This window comes from Haemaphysalis longicornis, unplaced genomic scaffold (assembly GCF_048455015.1).
Source record: "Haemaphysalis longicornis isolate Haplotype H1 unplaced genomic scaffold, Haemaphysalis longicornis Haplotype H1 scaffold_8, whole genome shotgun sequence".
NCBI lineage: Eukaryota > Metazoa > Arthropoda > Arachnida > Ixodida > Ixodidae > Haemaphysalis > Haemaphysalis longicornis.
In genome coordinates this window covers 116,455,158-116,471,173 of record NW_027526445.1, presented here as the reverse complement: position 1 = coordinate 116,471,173, position 16,016 = coordinate 116,455,158, and the positions used below count along the sequence as shown (strand labels likewise).

The 16,016-nt window shown below is 48.2% G+C and overlaps 1 protein-coding gene across 3 annotated transcripts in view; it reads left to right on the top strand.

The window, feature by feature from the left end:
- The window catches only part of Flfl (serine/threonine-protein phosphatase 4 regulatory subunit 3 flfl), a 39,129-nt gene that overhangs the window by 19,817 nt on the left and 3,296 nt on the right, over nucleotides 1-16,016 (top strand). For all 3 annotated transcript variants that reach the window (XM_077682101.1, XM_077682102.1, XM_077682100.1), the window contains exons 13-15: nucleotides 10,178-10,367; nucleotides 12,734-13,181; nucleotides 14,308-14,477. In XM_077682101.1, coding sequence (XP_077538227.1) covers nucleotides 10,178-10,367; nucleotides 12,734-13,181; nucleotides 14,308-14,477 — 808 coding nt within the window. The remainder of the gene's footprint in view (nucleotides 1-10,177; nucleotides 10,368-12,733; nucleotides 13,182-14,307; nucleotides 14,478-16,016) is intronic.

The window sequence follows — 16,016 nt, the reverse complement described above, 5'->3', positions numbered from 1 at the left end:
TGTACTGAAAAAAATGGTACCAAGATTGACCTTATGAAGCAAAAATAAGTTTCCAAAAAGCTGCGTAAGGCTGAGGGAAGTGACCAAAAATATGAAACTGAGAAAACTGCATTTGAAGTTTGGCCATGTGTTATGAGATGAACCGTCAGTAGTGTAGCTTCAAAATTTCCCAGTAACAAAGACATGTTCTTCCCATTTTCAAATCTGTCTTTGGATTCCAAAAATGTCAACTAGAACTGGAGATACAAAAGGCCAAGTAACGGACCCCAACAGGAATTTAGCAAAATTTATCGACTTCGAATCTGTTGGCATTTTGTTAGCGTTGTGAAATCTGGTGGTGTCTTGCTGGCGTCGTGAAAGCTGCAACAGTCCTTCGTGAAGTGCCATCATCTATTACAGTGCACTGTGGTACCCAGAATATTGTGTACGGCAAAAGTGTGAGGGTGAAACTTGCTTTAGGGGCCCCCCTTTTTTTGTTCTTTGGTGAGGCTATTTCATTCGCGGTTTTTATGCTGGAAGTTTGAGAGGATACAGGGGTGGGACACTGCGCAGTGCGTTTTCCGCAAATGCATCATGTTGTTGGCCCTCAAAAGAGTCTTTTGGGGAAAATAAATGTAGCTGGAAGGCAAACTTTCTTGGCCTCAGGGGATAAACCCATAGACGCCTTTTTCCTTCAAGCCGTGCATGGTGCGGCTATCTCCATCGGACATCACGGTTGTGTACTGCAGCCCATTCTTGGAGAGCGAGCGCTTGAACATTATCAGGGCTGCCTCTACCTCCATGCGTCCTGCACCACAGTCAATGTTTCGCTGGCACTCATGGTCTGCCAGCCAATCTTCGTAGCCCTCATCTGAAGCTTTGGGTCTGATGGTGCAACCTAAGCAAAAGTTAGAGAGGACTACATGATCAATCACCAAGCCGGTGTACACTCCAATGATGCAGCCCACTCCAATGTGTGACAACCGTCCCTTTGTCATCCACGTGCCATCAAACATATCATCTATGTTGTTTGGCGGCTGACCAAGGTGTACAAGTCCTTGATGGCACGCACACTATCAGCTTCAGAGGCTGCTGCAGTGTCCTCGCAAACCTGAACCACTTTCCTCAAGTGCTCTTGGAATGTCTTGTGGTGCAGGCCTCTGTGGGACAAGTTCATACCAGCACAAAAATCTGAAAGAGCAGTCACCCCCTTCCCCATGCTTTGAATACTTTTCAAAGCCCTCATATTCACTTCAAAAAGAGTGATATTGCCAGATCCTTCGGTCCTTGGCGAGGAAAAACGTTCCACACGGTGTTCGCAAATCGAGCACGTCACCTCGAGCTTCACGGCGAGGCCGTACTGCCGGTCAGGCTTCCACAAATCCGGCGCCGCCAGCCCGCACTTGCCGCACCTCACGTGTGCGAAAAGGTCCTTCAGCATTGCAAAATCCACTAAGACAAAATCTGTGCCGGATTCTTCCTCTGAGTGCGCCAAATCCACTTCAAGGAGGTCGAATTTCCGCTGCGTTGCTGACTTAGTCTCCGTTCCGCGCTTGACCTCGTCCGCGTGTTCCGTACGCGCGGCGATCTCCTCCGCCGTGTAATACCTCGTGTCAAGCCGGCAGGACGTGCTTGGACCAGGTATGGATTCCGGAGGTGGTTGGTCAGGCGATGGGGCAGGCGAGGCAATACGAGGCGGCGAACGATTCTCATCCGGCGGAGTCGAGCGGCCCGAAGTCGCACCACGCGACCTTGGGATAGGCGGACGACGCTTTCGCTTCCCGTGCGCATGAAGGGTCGTCTTCTTCAAACGTACGTCTCCTGGCATCATTCACGAAAGTACGCGATGGAAGAATTAGAAGAAACTGTAAAAAAAAACTGCTCTAAGCGAGCGCTGCGCCAGAAGAGCGGACTCCGTCAGACGCGCGTAGCAGACGCCATGATGGCGACCGCCATGACAGCAGTCGCGCCGACCAATGGGAGGGGTCGTATGGCGAACTCAAACCGCGCGCGCCCGCTCTAGCCAATCGGCGGCCGAGAAGGTGCCTTCGGAAAACTGGCAAGGCCGGTCGTTCTACTCAAGCGACGCCATTTTGAGATACAGTTAAACCTCGATATAACGAAGTCGTACTTGGGGCCGCAAATTTCGTTAAATCGAGAATTTCGTAAAATCGAGGTTTCGATTTTACAGTTCATTTAACCAGTTATTGGGGTTTTAACACTTTGGCCCTCGCCAGGCAACAACTGCTATGTAGTTACCTCTCCAATTAAAGCGAAATTTGTACTAAAACTGGCCGCGAAAATTGTGTGAATTGAGAGTTTCAACACTTGGGCAATGGAATTCGGATAGCCGACGGTAGTTCATGTGTCATCGTAAAACCGGTGCTTTTTTCGCAACGCCTTATTAAATATGATAGCAGACTAGGTTTCCACTTTTTCTTTTTTTCATTTCGGTCACTACTAAATGCCGCTGTTAGTCAATTGAACCCGCGTCCATGTCCCGTGAACTTCACCCCGCCGAGGTGCTCGTTCGAAGTTACGCCTCTTTTCGTCCATTCAGTGGTAGGCTTAGGCGCGGCGGGCCAACAGCGGAAGGCTGCTGTGAAACTTTCGAAATACTTTTTTAATGTACAAAGGCTCTGCAGTATGGGCGCGTGATGCAACCACAACACTCGAGATAAAGCCATGATTGCGAGTTGAGCGGAGTACACGCGGACCGCTTCACTGTGTGGAGCAGCGCTTACGTGCTCCGGAAAGCGGAAAGCTTACATTAAAAATCTTCCGGCCAAATTCGATTAAGCAATTACTTTTATGCCCACTGAGCCCTTACGAAACTGATTTCTCCGCACCGCAGCTGTCTAATGAACGCTGGTGAAACGAAGATGACCACGTTCAAAGAGAGCAATTTATTGCCACCAGCACTCGATGTTCAAGCCGTAGTGAAGAAGTCCGTAAGCAGTGCTTGGCGTTTCTTGACCAGGGCGGGCTTTACGTGACGCTCGCACGCTCGTATGCTGACAGCGCTAACAAGGTCTTAAACATTCGTGTGCACCTGCGTGCCTCCGCAGAACATCTGCTTACAAGACTCACCTAACGATGCACGAACAAAATATTAATTTGGTTATCAGCGAGCACAACCTAGGGCAGCAGCACCGTAAGCAATGACGCGCAGAAAAAAAAAAAAAAAAGTAGGCTTCGGTAGCCTAAGCATAGAGGGCGCTGGCGTAGGCAACGATGGAGACGTCAAAATAGTGGCCGCACTATTAAACCGTCTATGACCGCTAGCGGTTTGTGCAGCTTCGTTCTTCGCTTTTAATTGTTGTTAACCGTAGATTTCACCGCTTTTATTTCATTTTAGCCTTCAAGAGTCAATTTGAGTACTGAATTTTTTCAATGTAGGGCCTGAGAGGCAAAATAAAACGTGCCTCGACCGGAATTTCGTTCTTCCTTTCTTGCCGTGACTTCGTTAAATCGAAAGCGCCGCACAAAATTACTTCGTAAAATCGAGACAAAAATACATGCATTTAGCAAAATTTTGTTAGAAAACTTGAAAAAATTCGTTATATCGCGAATTTCGTTAAATCGAGGTTCGTTATATCGAGGTTCAACTGTATCGCAAAATGCGCACAAAGAAACAAGCTTCAAAACAAGACCAAGATGGCGGCGATCGGTCAGCTGCTTCGCCCGCGGGGCGCGCGGGAATTTGAAGCAACTTTTGCCCAATTCTGGGCATTTCGTGGCCCTCGAGGCGTTTCAAAACATGATTTTAGAGTATTTCCCGATGGAATTTCGCGTTGATATTTTGAAGGCAGGTGCTTGAAGGTACAATAATTCCAAAAATTGGATTTTCTCAAAATCGATATTTTGGCCATTTTTGACCATTCTAAAACCCGCGTCCCCCCTTAAGGGGGGACGAGGGTCTTAAAACTAACTTTTTTATTTATGGGTAGAAACTTATGAAAATTTGCACACGGATGTGCTTTTCTCTGTAGATTTCAAATATGCAATTATATTTGAGCTGGTGCTGTTAGTTCAAAAGTTATCATACAAAGTCTAAACCGCAATTAGGTAATTTCTTACGCAGCTTTAATGAACTTTCGCATTGCATTTTGTCGCTTTTAATTACATGAATGGATAGCCAGAGAGTTCCCATACCCGATGACATTCTTCGTTTTTCTCTAAAGTCACGGCATCCTAAAAAAATATGTCAAGTACAAAAAATGGCAATATTGGATATTTTGGCTCATCAAAATAACTGCAAGTCATTATTTATGCGTAGCCTAAACAGAAAAACTAAGAATGTCATCGGCTGCCTCAGGCTGTACTGAAAAAAATGGTACCAAGATTGACCTTATGAAGCAAGAAGAAGTTTCCAAAAAGCTGCGTAAGGCTGAGGGAAGTGACCAAAAATATGAAACTGAGAAAACTGCATTTGAAGTTTGGCCATGTGTTATGAGATGAACCGTCAGTAGTGTAGCTTCAAAATTTCCCAGTAACAAAGACATGTTCTTCCCATTTTTAAATCTGTCTTTGGATTCCAAAAATGTCAACTAGAACTGGAGATACAAAAGGCGAAGTAACGGACCCCATCAGGAATTTAGCAATATTTATCGACTTCGAATCGGTTGGCATTTTGTTAGCGTTGTTAAATCTGGTGGTGTCTTGCTGGCGTCGTGAAAACTGCAACAGTCCTTCGTGAAGTGCCATCATCTATTACAGTGCACTGTGGTACCCAGAATATTGTGTACGGCAAAAGTGTGAGGGTGAAACTTGCTTTAGGGGCCCCCCTTTTTTTGTTCTTTGGTGAGGCTATTTCATTCGCGGTTTTTATGCTGGAAGTTTGAGAGGATACAGGGGTGGGACACTGCGCAGTGCGTTTTCCGCAAATGCATCATGTTGTTGGCCCTCAAAAGAGTCTTTTGGGGAAAATAAATGTAGCCGAAAGGCAAACTTTCTTGGCCTATGGGGATAAACCCATAGACGCCTTTTTCCTTCAAGCCGTGCATGGTGTGGCTATCTCCATCGGACATCACGGTTGTGTACCGCAGCCCATTCTTGGAGAGCGAGCGCTTGAACATTATCAGGGCTGCCTCTACCTCCATGCGTCCTGCACCACAGTCAATGTTTCGCTGGCACTCATGGTCTGCCAGCCAATCTTCGTAGCCCTCATCTGAAGCTTTGGGTCTGATGGCGCAACCTAAGCAAAAGTTAGAGAGGACTACATGATCAATCACCAAGCCGGTGTACACTTCAATGATGCAGCCCACTCCAATGTGTGACAACCGTCCCCTTGTCATCCATGTGCCATCAAACATCACATCTATGTTGTTTGGCGGCTGACCAAGGTCCGAGTACAAGTCCTTGATGGCATGCACACTATCAGCTTCAGAGGCTGCTGCAGTGTCCTCGCAAACCTGAACCACTTTCCTCAAGTGCGCTTGGAATGTCTTGTGGTGCAGGCCTCTGTGGGACAAGTTCATACCAGCACAAAAATCTGACAGAGCAGTCACCCCCTTCCCGATGCTTTGAATACTTTTCTAAGCCCTCATATTCACTTCAAAAAGAGTGATATTGCCAGATCCTTCGGTCCTTGGCGAGGAAAAACGTTCCACACGGTGTTCGCAAACCGAGCACGTCACCTCGAGCTTCACGGCGAGGCCGTACTGCCGGTCAGGCTTCCTCAAATCCGGCGCCGCCAGCCCGCACTTGCCGCACCTGATGTGCGCAAAAAGGTCCTTCAGCATTGCAAAATCCACTAAGACAAAATCTGTGCCGGATTCTTCCTCTCAGTGCGCCAAATCCACTTCAAGGAGGTCGAATTTTCGCTGCGTTGCTGACTTGGTCTCCATTCCGCGCTTGACCTCGTCCGCGTGTTCCGTACGCGCGGCGATCTCCTCCGCCGTGTAATACCTCGTGTCAAGCCGGCAGGACGTGCTTGGACCAGGTATGGATTCCGGAGGTGGTTGGTCAGGCGATGGGGCAGGCGAGGCAATACGAGGCGGCGAACGATTCTCATCCGGCGGAGTCGAGCGGCCCGAAGTCGCACCACGCGACCTTGGGATAGGCGGACGACGCTTTCGCTTCCCGTGCGCATGATTGGTCGTCTTCTTCAAACGTACGTCTCCTGGCATCATTCACGAAAGTACGCGATGGAAGAATTAGAAGAAACTGTAAAAAAAAACTGCTCTAAGCGAGCGCTGCGCCAGAAGAGCGGACTCCGTCAGACGCGCGTAGCAGACGCCATGATGGCGACCGCCATGACAGCAGTCGCGCCGACCAATGGGAGGGGTCGTATGGCGAACTCAAACCGCGCGCGCCCGCTCTAGCCAATCGGCGGCCGAGAAGGTGCCTTCGGAAAACTGGCAAGGGCGGTCGTTCTACTCAAGCGACGCCATTTTGAGATATCGCAAAATGCGCACAAAGAAACAAGCTTCAAAACAAGACCAAGATGGCGGCGATCGGTCGGCTGCTTCGCCTGCGGGGCGCGCGGGAATTTGAAGCAACTTTTGCCCGATTCGGGGCATTTCGTGGCCCTCGAGGCGTTTCAAAACATGATTTTAGAGTATTTCCCGATGGAATTTCGCGTTGATATTTTGAAGGCAGGTGCTTGAAGGTACAATAATTCCAAAAATTGGATTTTCTCAAAATCGATATTTTGGCCATTTTTTACCATTCTAAGACCCGCGTCCCCCTTAAGGGGAGACGCGGGTCTTGGAACCCCGAAATTTGTCCAAAAAATCGATTTTTAGAAATCGCCATTTTCGGAAAGTAGAGCTATTTTTCTACCTGTTAGCAAAATATCCAGACCCAGGAGTACCTATTTGAGCCGTAATATCAATTTATAGCACCGACGACCGCTATAATCGGCCAAGATTCGACGCGAAAATAGCATTTTTTCGACGACTCGCTCCTCGGGTTCTACATGCGCCACGGCATCCATCTTGGTCTCATTCGAAAGCGCGTCTTTTCGTTTTCAAATCCCCGCCAGAAACACTCCGTTTCGTCCGTTGGTTGCGAGTAAAACTGGGGTAGAAAAAAGACGGAACGCGCCGCGTAATTGGCTACTGACTGCACGTGACCGCAGGGCGCAACCTCATTGGCTGGGCGCCGTGGGTCGTCTGCTCGGCACTTTCATCACAGTGCAACGGCTCATGTGTTCGTCTATGCGAGGACCGGCAAAAGCCCCGCATGGCGTAAAAATAAAGTAAATATGTCTATTGATAACCGAAAGGAAGAACAAGCATTATTAAAAGCGCCTGAAATACGATTTTCTGCTCGTGTGACGCCGACTTATCGCGAGAACGGCGCCGAGACGGAGGTAGGCTTAGCGCCCGCGCGGGCTGCCGAGACGATAGCGTAGCGATATGATTACGCCTGCGGGGGCACTAAGGTGCGTCTATCTTTCGATCAGCAGCAAATAGAAAGAAAAGAAATGATAAAGTGGAGGATGCCGCATGCAGACGTCGCAAGGGAAGTGTGTTCATTCTGTTATCAACGATGCCGCGGCGGGTCGGCCCGCACTCCGGCGCACGCTTCCTCGTCGGCAGGTTACCATATAGATGAGCGATTTGAGAATTATAAATGTTCGCATTGTGCACAATCTGCGTTGGTGACGTGATATACGAGTAGATTAAACCGAAAACGTGGTTATCCCACCTAGCCAAGCGCATGCACGTTACAGAACAGTGGCGGGCATTCCGTCACCAGCCCCTTCGCTGCAACTCGTTTCACGCGATGCAAATCCGATTTGATTGCTACAAATGAAGCAGTAACATAACAAAATAAACATTTACAACTGTGGTGCACGATCGGCACCTCAGCCCTAGTCGTCAAAGAGTGACGGCGCGCTGCCAATAGCATAAAAATTGAAGCAACGTTCTGGCTTTGCATTTGTTCAGTTTTTCTGCCAAGTGCCATCTGTAGACAGAGGATTTCATAATTTTCCCATCAACTAATTTCAGCAAACTTAGTATGCTCGTGTTGAGCGAAAAGCGAGCTACATTCTAGAACCTTTCTTTTTTTCATATGCTCAATAGATAAAACTGTCACTTGTAGTAAAACTTCAACTGCGATTTTCTCGGCTTCCCTTTTTTTGCATATGTGCCTAGCCTTACAGGGGTTTTGAGATAGTTTTTTTCAAAGGATTTCTACAAGTGTTATACCGTTAAATTCGGGATAAAATGAACTGCATGCTGATGCTATTTTAATTGGCTCATTTTGCCCCAAATAAATTTTATGAGTAATAATATGAGCTCATTAAGTTTTCTGAAAACTGTACTTGGCATAATTAGACTAATTTTATCCAATCAACCAGCTTTACAGGAATATAAATAGCTTCAGCATGCATGGCAGGTCTTAAGCTACACATCCATACCATTTATTTTTAAAAAAAGTTGAATAAAAGTTCCTTAACTCTTTCGGGACCGCCGGAAAAAGTGATGAAAAAGGGAGGTCTCGTTACAAATTTTTTATTACATAAATCAAAGGCACCATCCTGCCTTAGCATATACCAAAATGCAGCTAATTATATGTTCTTTGACATAGAATATCAAGTTTTACTTCAACGCTGACGACAGAACCATGAAAAAATCTGAAAGTAAGAACTTCGTGAAAAAACCAAAGAAAAAGATAGAAAAAAGCGCAAATATAAAAGCATTAAAAAAGAATAAAATTATTTCAGGATATACAAAATCCAACACAATGCTTTGTTTATTTATCGCGAAAGTTTGATGCGGCTAGGTGTAACTGGTTTTTTGTTTTGTGTGTGATCTCTTTGGCACTAAGGCCTTGGCTACGTCGTCGCCCAGGTACACGCCTGGCTCTCGTCTCGGCGAAAACTTGATCTGTTTCTGCGCTGGTGGCAGGATATCACCACCATAGGTAGTTAACACCCTAGCGAACAAATATAAACCAGCCAGAACATATTTCGAGCGCACAAACCTACTCCAGAGCCAATTGAAACTGAAACCAACACCCACCTTTGAGCGCGATTTGATGTTCCAGGCTGATCGACACCAGAAACCTCACTCGAGCTAAAATCCGATCTCTAAAGCCGCATTCCGAATATTCACTGCCACTCTCATCGTTAAAATCAACAGTAGAAGGCGAAGATATGCGAGACGAGACGAGGCGGATTTCTTATCGCGCTCGCGCGAGTATGACGCCATGTTTGTTTACATTCGAAACCACTGCCCGTCAGAATAAAATATCTGATGCGTTGCCGCCTGGCGATAAAAAAAGAAACTTCACAGAACTGAAAACTCCAGTTTTCAAACTATCTCCTAGATGTCGCTAGGTGTTCCATCGAGCGAAAATTTGTATTCTGCAGGCTCGCGAAACCATCGATCATATGTGATCGATGGCCTATGGAGCGGTCCCGAAAGAGTTAAAGGCCCGTAAGAAATTACTTAATTAGGCTCCAGTGTTTTCTTTATAACTCAGAAAATAATTATACCACTTGAAAACTAATTACATATTTGAAATTAGGAAGACAAAACACATACGCACAGTGATTTTCATTATCACAGACCAATTAATAACAAAGTTCATTTCAAGACCCACGTCTCCCCTTAAGCTAGGGTATTCTGTTGAGTGAAGGAAGCGAACTGTGCAATAATATTAACATCGAAAATTGGTGTCAGTGCTCCTTTCAGATGAACGTTATGGAATACCAACTAGCCCGAACGCAAGCCCTTCTGTGAGGGGTGTGCTTGTTTGCTTTCACTCAGCATGACATCTAGGAAAGGGAAGCATGTTTTCCAAGCATGGCTTGGATGCTGCGGACTAGCTTGCTCCATTCTTTCCATCTAAATCTGTATGTGTGTAGGTGTACACATGTATGCGTGTACCATATTTATTCTAATATAAAACGAGGTGTTTTTTTTCCCCAAAAATCTGTAGTCTCGTACCCCGCCTTATAATTCAAGCTCAGTGTATATATGTGGAGATTTTTTTTTTTTTTTTACTCTCCAAACTGCACCCTCACCTTATAAGCATGACTGCTTATAACCGAATAAATACAGTAGTGCCCATTCCTGCCAGCAGTCGTTCCAAAGCCATGGTGGCACCTTCTTTACTGCCTCATTAGAAAATGTTGGAGGCGCTAGGCACGTTACCCTGCCCTTGCATAGTGTGGGTGCATAAAAGCAAGCACGAGGGCGGCCTCCAGTGTGTGATGTGCCCCCTGCCTGTCGTGCAGGTTCACCTTCCTGGTGCTGTGCGCCCTGCGGTTCATGCGGCGCATCGTGGGCCTGAAGGACGAGTTCTACAACCGCTACATCATCAACGGCAACCTGTTCGGGCCCGTGGTGGACGCCTTCCGCAACAACAACGGCCGCTACAACCTGCTCGACTCGGCCGTGCTCGAGCTGTTCGAGTTCATCCGCGTGGTGAGTGCTGGCGTCTCCTCGAGTTTGGGCTGGTCGGTCGCGGCAGTAGCATAGTGTGAGCACCGCCTTTCCTGACCTACTTGCCGGGCGTTTGGGATCTCGTCCGAGCAGGTGTATGGGGGAAACAAACTGCAGAGTGAAACAACAATGGGTGAGGGTGAGAGATGGGCAGTCACTAGGCTGCACTGCACAGTTGACTTGCTACGCAATGCTTCTCACAAGCAAGGAACGTGCTGAGGGAAAAAAATAAATAAAACAGTATTTCTTGGTGAAGCTTTGCACCTCACTATTCTATTCTATTCTATTTCCAGTGAACGTGCCGATTTTCAGTACACCGAAAAAACGAGAAAGTTTGCACTAAATTCGCCCCTAAATGCACAGACAACCGATTTTTGTGCAGTCCATTTCCTTCAGCTCGTTGAAAGCCAGAGTTTTATATGGCGGAGTAATGGCGAGACATTCCCAATAAACAGGTGGAAATAATTTTTTATTTTGCACTAACATTTCTGAAGTCTGAAAGGGGGTAGTGTTTAAATGTGACACTAGCTAGTACGTGTCCAATTACGTTGAATTCAGCGTGGGATTCAGAAACCGCGTGAAGGAATAGGAAAGGTTGAACATTATTGTTGCTTGAGCTGGGAACAAGTTTCTAAATGCCTCTCTTAATCTCGCGTGCAGTTAAAAGTGTGTCCCAGCCTGGCTCACTGTCACGGTTGCCAGCGTTCCTTTTATTGGGAGACGTATGGCTGGTAGATAGAAAAATTGTGATTTCAAAAGTTCTGGGGCGCTGTCAGCAAAATCTTTTGGGTAAAGGTGTCTTAAGGGGGGACACTGGTCTTGAGGACATTTTTGTTATTTTTTAACCTATGTGCTTGAGATTTACACATTGAGTGTATTTCAACAACATGAGCACAAATATGCAGTCAGTTTTCATCTAGGGGGTGTAAGTTTAGAGTTGTGCAACATGTTGTGTCCCTCTGTTTAGGGCAATTTTTTCATTATGTACCTATGAAATACTCAAATAGCTTTTATTCCTTTGTGCTCTAGAAGGACCAGAGAGTGCAACTATACCCGTGCAATAATTTTAGCATGGTTTCTGCGAACGCTGTAAAATTCGTAAATGTCAGGTCATCAATTTACAATGTTTTTGTAAAACTAACTGCGTAAAATCTTGTGCCAGCAAAACGAAATTCTGTACTTTTGTGGTTTTATTGCATTGTTCAGTTCATAAGCTTTCGAATGCAGCAAAAATGATGTAAATCAAACCAGTACATCCCAAAATATTGTAACCGACAGCTGACCATGTGGGAAAAAAATTGGCTCTGAGAAAACAGGCCACAAAGTTTGGAAACATAGGTAAAAATGGTCATTTAGGTGACTTCAAAGGGCGACAGCTTTGTGCTTACGATACAGCTATAATATTTTGCAGGTACATTCTTCGGGACCTGTAGACTGGAAATAAAATTAATACAGAAAATTGATTTTTTGGCAAATTTTCGGTCCTCAAGAACAGTGTCCCCCCTTAAGCAATGCCCTTTCATTTGGAATAAAGAAAATATACCTGACAAAAATTGGTTGTCTGTCCATTTAAGGTTTCTTTTTCTTCTTTCTGTTGTTGATTCCGGACTCAGAGCACCTTGCTTTATAGGGGACGATGGGGGCATAGTTTACCAATATAGACACATCATCTGGGGGAGTCCTCCTGGTTCAGTGGCCAACATCTCCCATTTCTTTGTGCATATCCCCGTTGTACGATTGATTCTACCCTGCCGAGGATTGCTGAAATGCTGTAATGGTGCCGCAGTCCATTTACTTTGCGGGAAAACTTCTCTTGCATACGCCGGTTCAGTGTGTGAGCTGCTGTTTCTAACGTTCTGTGCGGTATTAGTGTGGTGAAAGTTGAGCGCCCATCCCTATGGTGTGTTTGCCGCCAACGCAAGAGTGCTGCTTCTCCTGTTTGGCCACACTGCTTTCTTGTGGTAGCACAGCTTTGCTGTCAGATCTGCTGGTCACATGTAGACGAGTGCAGAGGCGCACCTTTCCCCGCACTCACACCCCGAGAAGGCTTCCTGCGGCCCAGAAGAGTGGAAGACGAAGTTCCTCGCAATGACGGCTGCTGCCCACTGTCGAAGAGAGAGCTGTAGCTTTTGCCCGCTGAGAAAGCGTTGCGATCGGGGCTGTCTTGCACCGAGAGGACGGGGGCAGTGCCGTTGTTGGTGTACCGGGCAAACTGTGAACGCTTCTGGCGCCTGTTCGGTGATCTCTGCCGGGCGGGAAGGTGAGGGGTGGGTTCTTGTGTGTAGAGCTCGGTTACTGGGATCCCAGTGAGAATGCGTGGTTGTGTGTGCGTCACCCCTCTTTTGCAGGACGACGTGAAGTCGTTGTGCCTGCACGTGGTGGAGCGGTACGGCAAGGTGCTGGACAAGGTGGAGTACGTGCAGACGTTCAAGTCGCTGCGCCTGCGCTACGAGCAGCACCAGGAGCGCATGCGCGAGCGGCCCTCCCTCGAGGGCAGCATCCTCCGGGGAGGGGCCGGAGGGGGTGCGGGCGGAGGGGTGGTGCCCCCGGGAGCCACCCTGGGCCCCAACGTGGGCGGAGGGGGAGGCGCCCTGGGCGGAGGGGGAGCGGGGGCCACGCGCTTCCGCCGGGACCCCCGGCAGCTGGAGGAGGACGAGGAGATGTGGTTCAACGAGGAGGAAGAGGAGGAGGAGGAGCTGGAGGGCCCTCCGGGCACGGGGGGCGCCCCCGCCGACAGCTTCAGCCGCCGCCTGGACGCCGAGTTCGACCAACTCGGGAAGATCCTCGACAAGAAAGGTGCGTGCGTCGTCGGCGAGAGGTGTTTTTTTGTAGTGGCCATACAAACAGGACCGACATCAAGCTGAGGGCCTCGAACAGTTGAACACATCTTCGAGTCGTATATACACGAAAACAGCCGCTTCGGTTGTTTAGTATTCGTTGCTGCAGCCCTTGGGCTGGTATTCTGTTGGCATGCGTGATTACCTCAAGGGCTGCAGTCTTTCATTAATCCTGTGGCAAAGTCTTCTCTTTTGCTGATCTGGCTAAGAAACAAAAAGTTCCTCACTTAGGGTTTACAGCTGTGGCCACCAATGTGGCGTGCAGGACAGTCTGAGAACGTAGCTGCTTGACCATGGTTGAAAGAGGTGTACATTGCAGAAAGGGAAGCGTGAAGAGCTGCTTCTTAGGTACATCGTGCCTTTGGCCTACCAACAGGTGGACACTTCTGTAACTTACCTGCGGGCAGGACCAGCAGCATCAAATAATGCTGTTGCAGAATGTAAATAAACCTGGAGCCATTTAGAATAGCATTCGTGCAGCATTGCTGCTGCTTGCCTTCTTTCCTACTGGCTAGTAAAAGCAGACTGAGTTTCACTTCAGGTTACTTACAGCTACTTGTTTTCATGCAACTAAAATCCTCTTTTAAGCTCTCCTGCGTTGATCTCATAAGGCCATGAAGACATCAGCAAGCTTGATTTATGATAACTGTGGCTAACACAGGGGCCCTTTAGAATGGCACGAAACCGCTTGAAAATATTGCATTGGGGTAGCTGCCACATCTGCGTCAAAAGTGATCATGTGCCTAATGGTAAAGGAAAAAAAATCTTGTTCTAGCAAAAACAAAACCTAGTGTTGCACCACATTCGCAACCCTTTCATGGCTGGTACAAGTTCCAGTATGATGCAAATTTTAAGAATTGTCTCGCCAGTGTTTATTGCGCACAAATTGTAGCTGTTATTGGTCTATGAACCGGCGAGATTGTTGGGGGATTGTGGTCCTAAAAAAAGGCTGTTCGCATTTTAACTAGGGGTGTGCAAATACCGAAGAGTAACTTTCCAATCCAATACCAAGTCGAATTCGGCAAGAAAGCCGAGCAAGGCAGCAGCCGAGTTGACCTGTGTTGTCGCTGTGCTCCCTGGTGCAGCGCAAGAGCGGGAAGGCAAGGAGAACGTGCGCACGCTGAACCGTTCGGGCTCCCCCGTGCTGAACAACAGCCCCGGCCGACGGAGCCCCTCCAACCCGGCGGGGGGGCCCCTGAGCCCCACCACGGTCGTCGAGGTCAAGTCCCCCACGGGGGGCGCCCTCCAGCGCAAGGTGGGACATTTCACGTCGTGTTTGGTGCATTATAACCGAATGGTTTGTGTGCCATAAGGCCACAACTTTGTTGTCATCGTGACCATCTCTGTCACCAGGCCAGGATTCTGTGATCATATTCGAAGCAGTTCAGAGACTAGGGACTGTCCGTGAAGCAAGCAAGCACACTATAGCCTGTAGCCTCCTTGGAGTGTGACTTGTGGCAAGTGGAGCAAAAGGTGCTTTGATGGTGGAGTGGGAATGCTTTCTTGGACATGGAGCGAGCCGTAGTTGAGTGAGTGAGGAAATGTGGGTGGCAAAGTTGTAGCCTTGCTCATTTCTACTGCTGGTACGGCATAAATGTTCCATGTTCCAGAGGTGTGATCGAGAAGACGCCCTTGCTTTGTCCCACTGAGTAACAGACTGGGTGTTTGCTGCCCACTGTTCTGCTTATCCATTACAAACTGGGGGATACGCCACTTCCGTAAGGCGCACTCTGCTGTCTGACAGCAGAAGCAACTGTTGGCACTCTTTCCTGATAGTGTGTATGCCTGCATGCAGAGTGCGTCACCCTCTGCAGGGGTGGAACTGCTGCGCCAATTGCGCCATTGTGCGCCAATTTGCCCTGCTGCGCCAAGCTGCGCAGAAACGGCAATTTGCGCGATTATTGTCCTTTGAGAGCATACAATGCCAAATTTAGCCGAGTCTTGTCGTCGTCCGGGCAACACTGCGCGCTGCCTTTCCGGAGCGCCGGATTTCCCGTCGATCACCCGTTTAAAAGGGAACGGCAACAGTATATCATATCTATCTATCTATCATAATAGACGCAGCCGCATGCACGCCGCATCCATAGCCACGGCAGTTCAGTGCACTCGTGGTTCCCTCGTGGAGTTCATCGCAACGTTGTTATCGCCGCGTCTTTCCCGGAAGGCTGTCACCAGCATGAGTAAAAGCACTTTGAACAGTTATCTAGTGTTATAACTTGAGGCATGGCCTCTGGAATTTGCAGCTGCTCGAAATAAGACGAACGACCCCTTCGCATCAGTAGTTTTTGGTGATTGAAGTCTAATTTTTCGGGACCTGCACGAACCGAGAACTGCGAAGCCGCTACGCGCGTGGGCTATTGTACTATACTGAGCTGATGCGCACGACGACGCGAAGTTCCGTGCGAAGGGCTCTTCTACGATACTGAGCGCATGCGCCCACTCCTCTAGCACGGCCGCTGGATGAAAGGTGCACTGAGCGCTCTCATCCAGCGGCCGTGCCTCTAGTGTTGCGGCGGCCGCTATCACTTTCCTTTCCGCTGTCGAGTCAGGTCGAGAGCTGCAGGACACGTGCGCGTTAGCGTTCCTCGGTGGGAGTTTTCGGCGCGCACGAACCCCGAACTTGCGGCCAGTAACCACAGCTCCGCTGTTAATAACAGCCCTTTTGCATCAGAAGTTCATCTGAAGCCGAATTTTTCGCGCTGCTTTAATGAAAGAAGTGGTGTGGAGCTAAAACAGTTGCCTGCAGCCCGCCACACAGCCGCCGTACTCGTTCGCGCGCCGACGAGGCCCGACT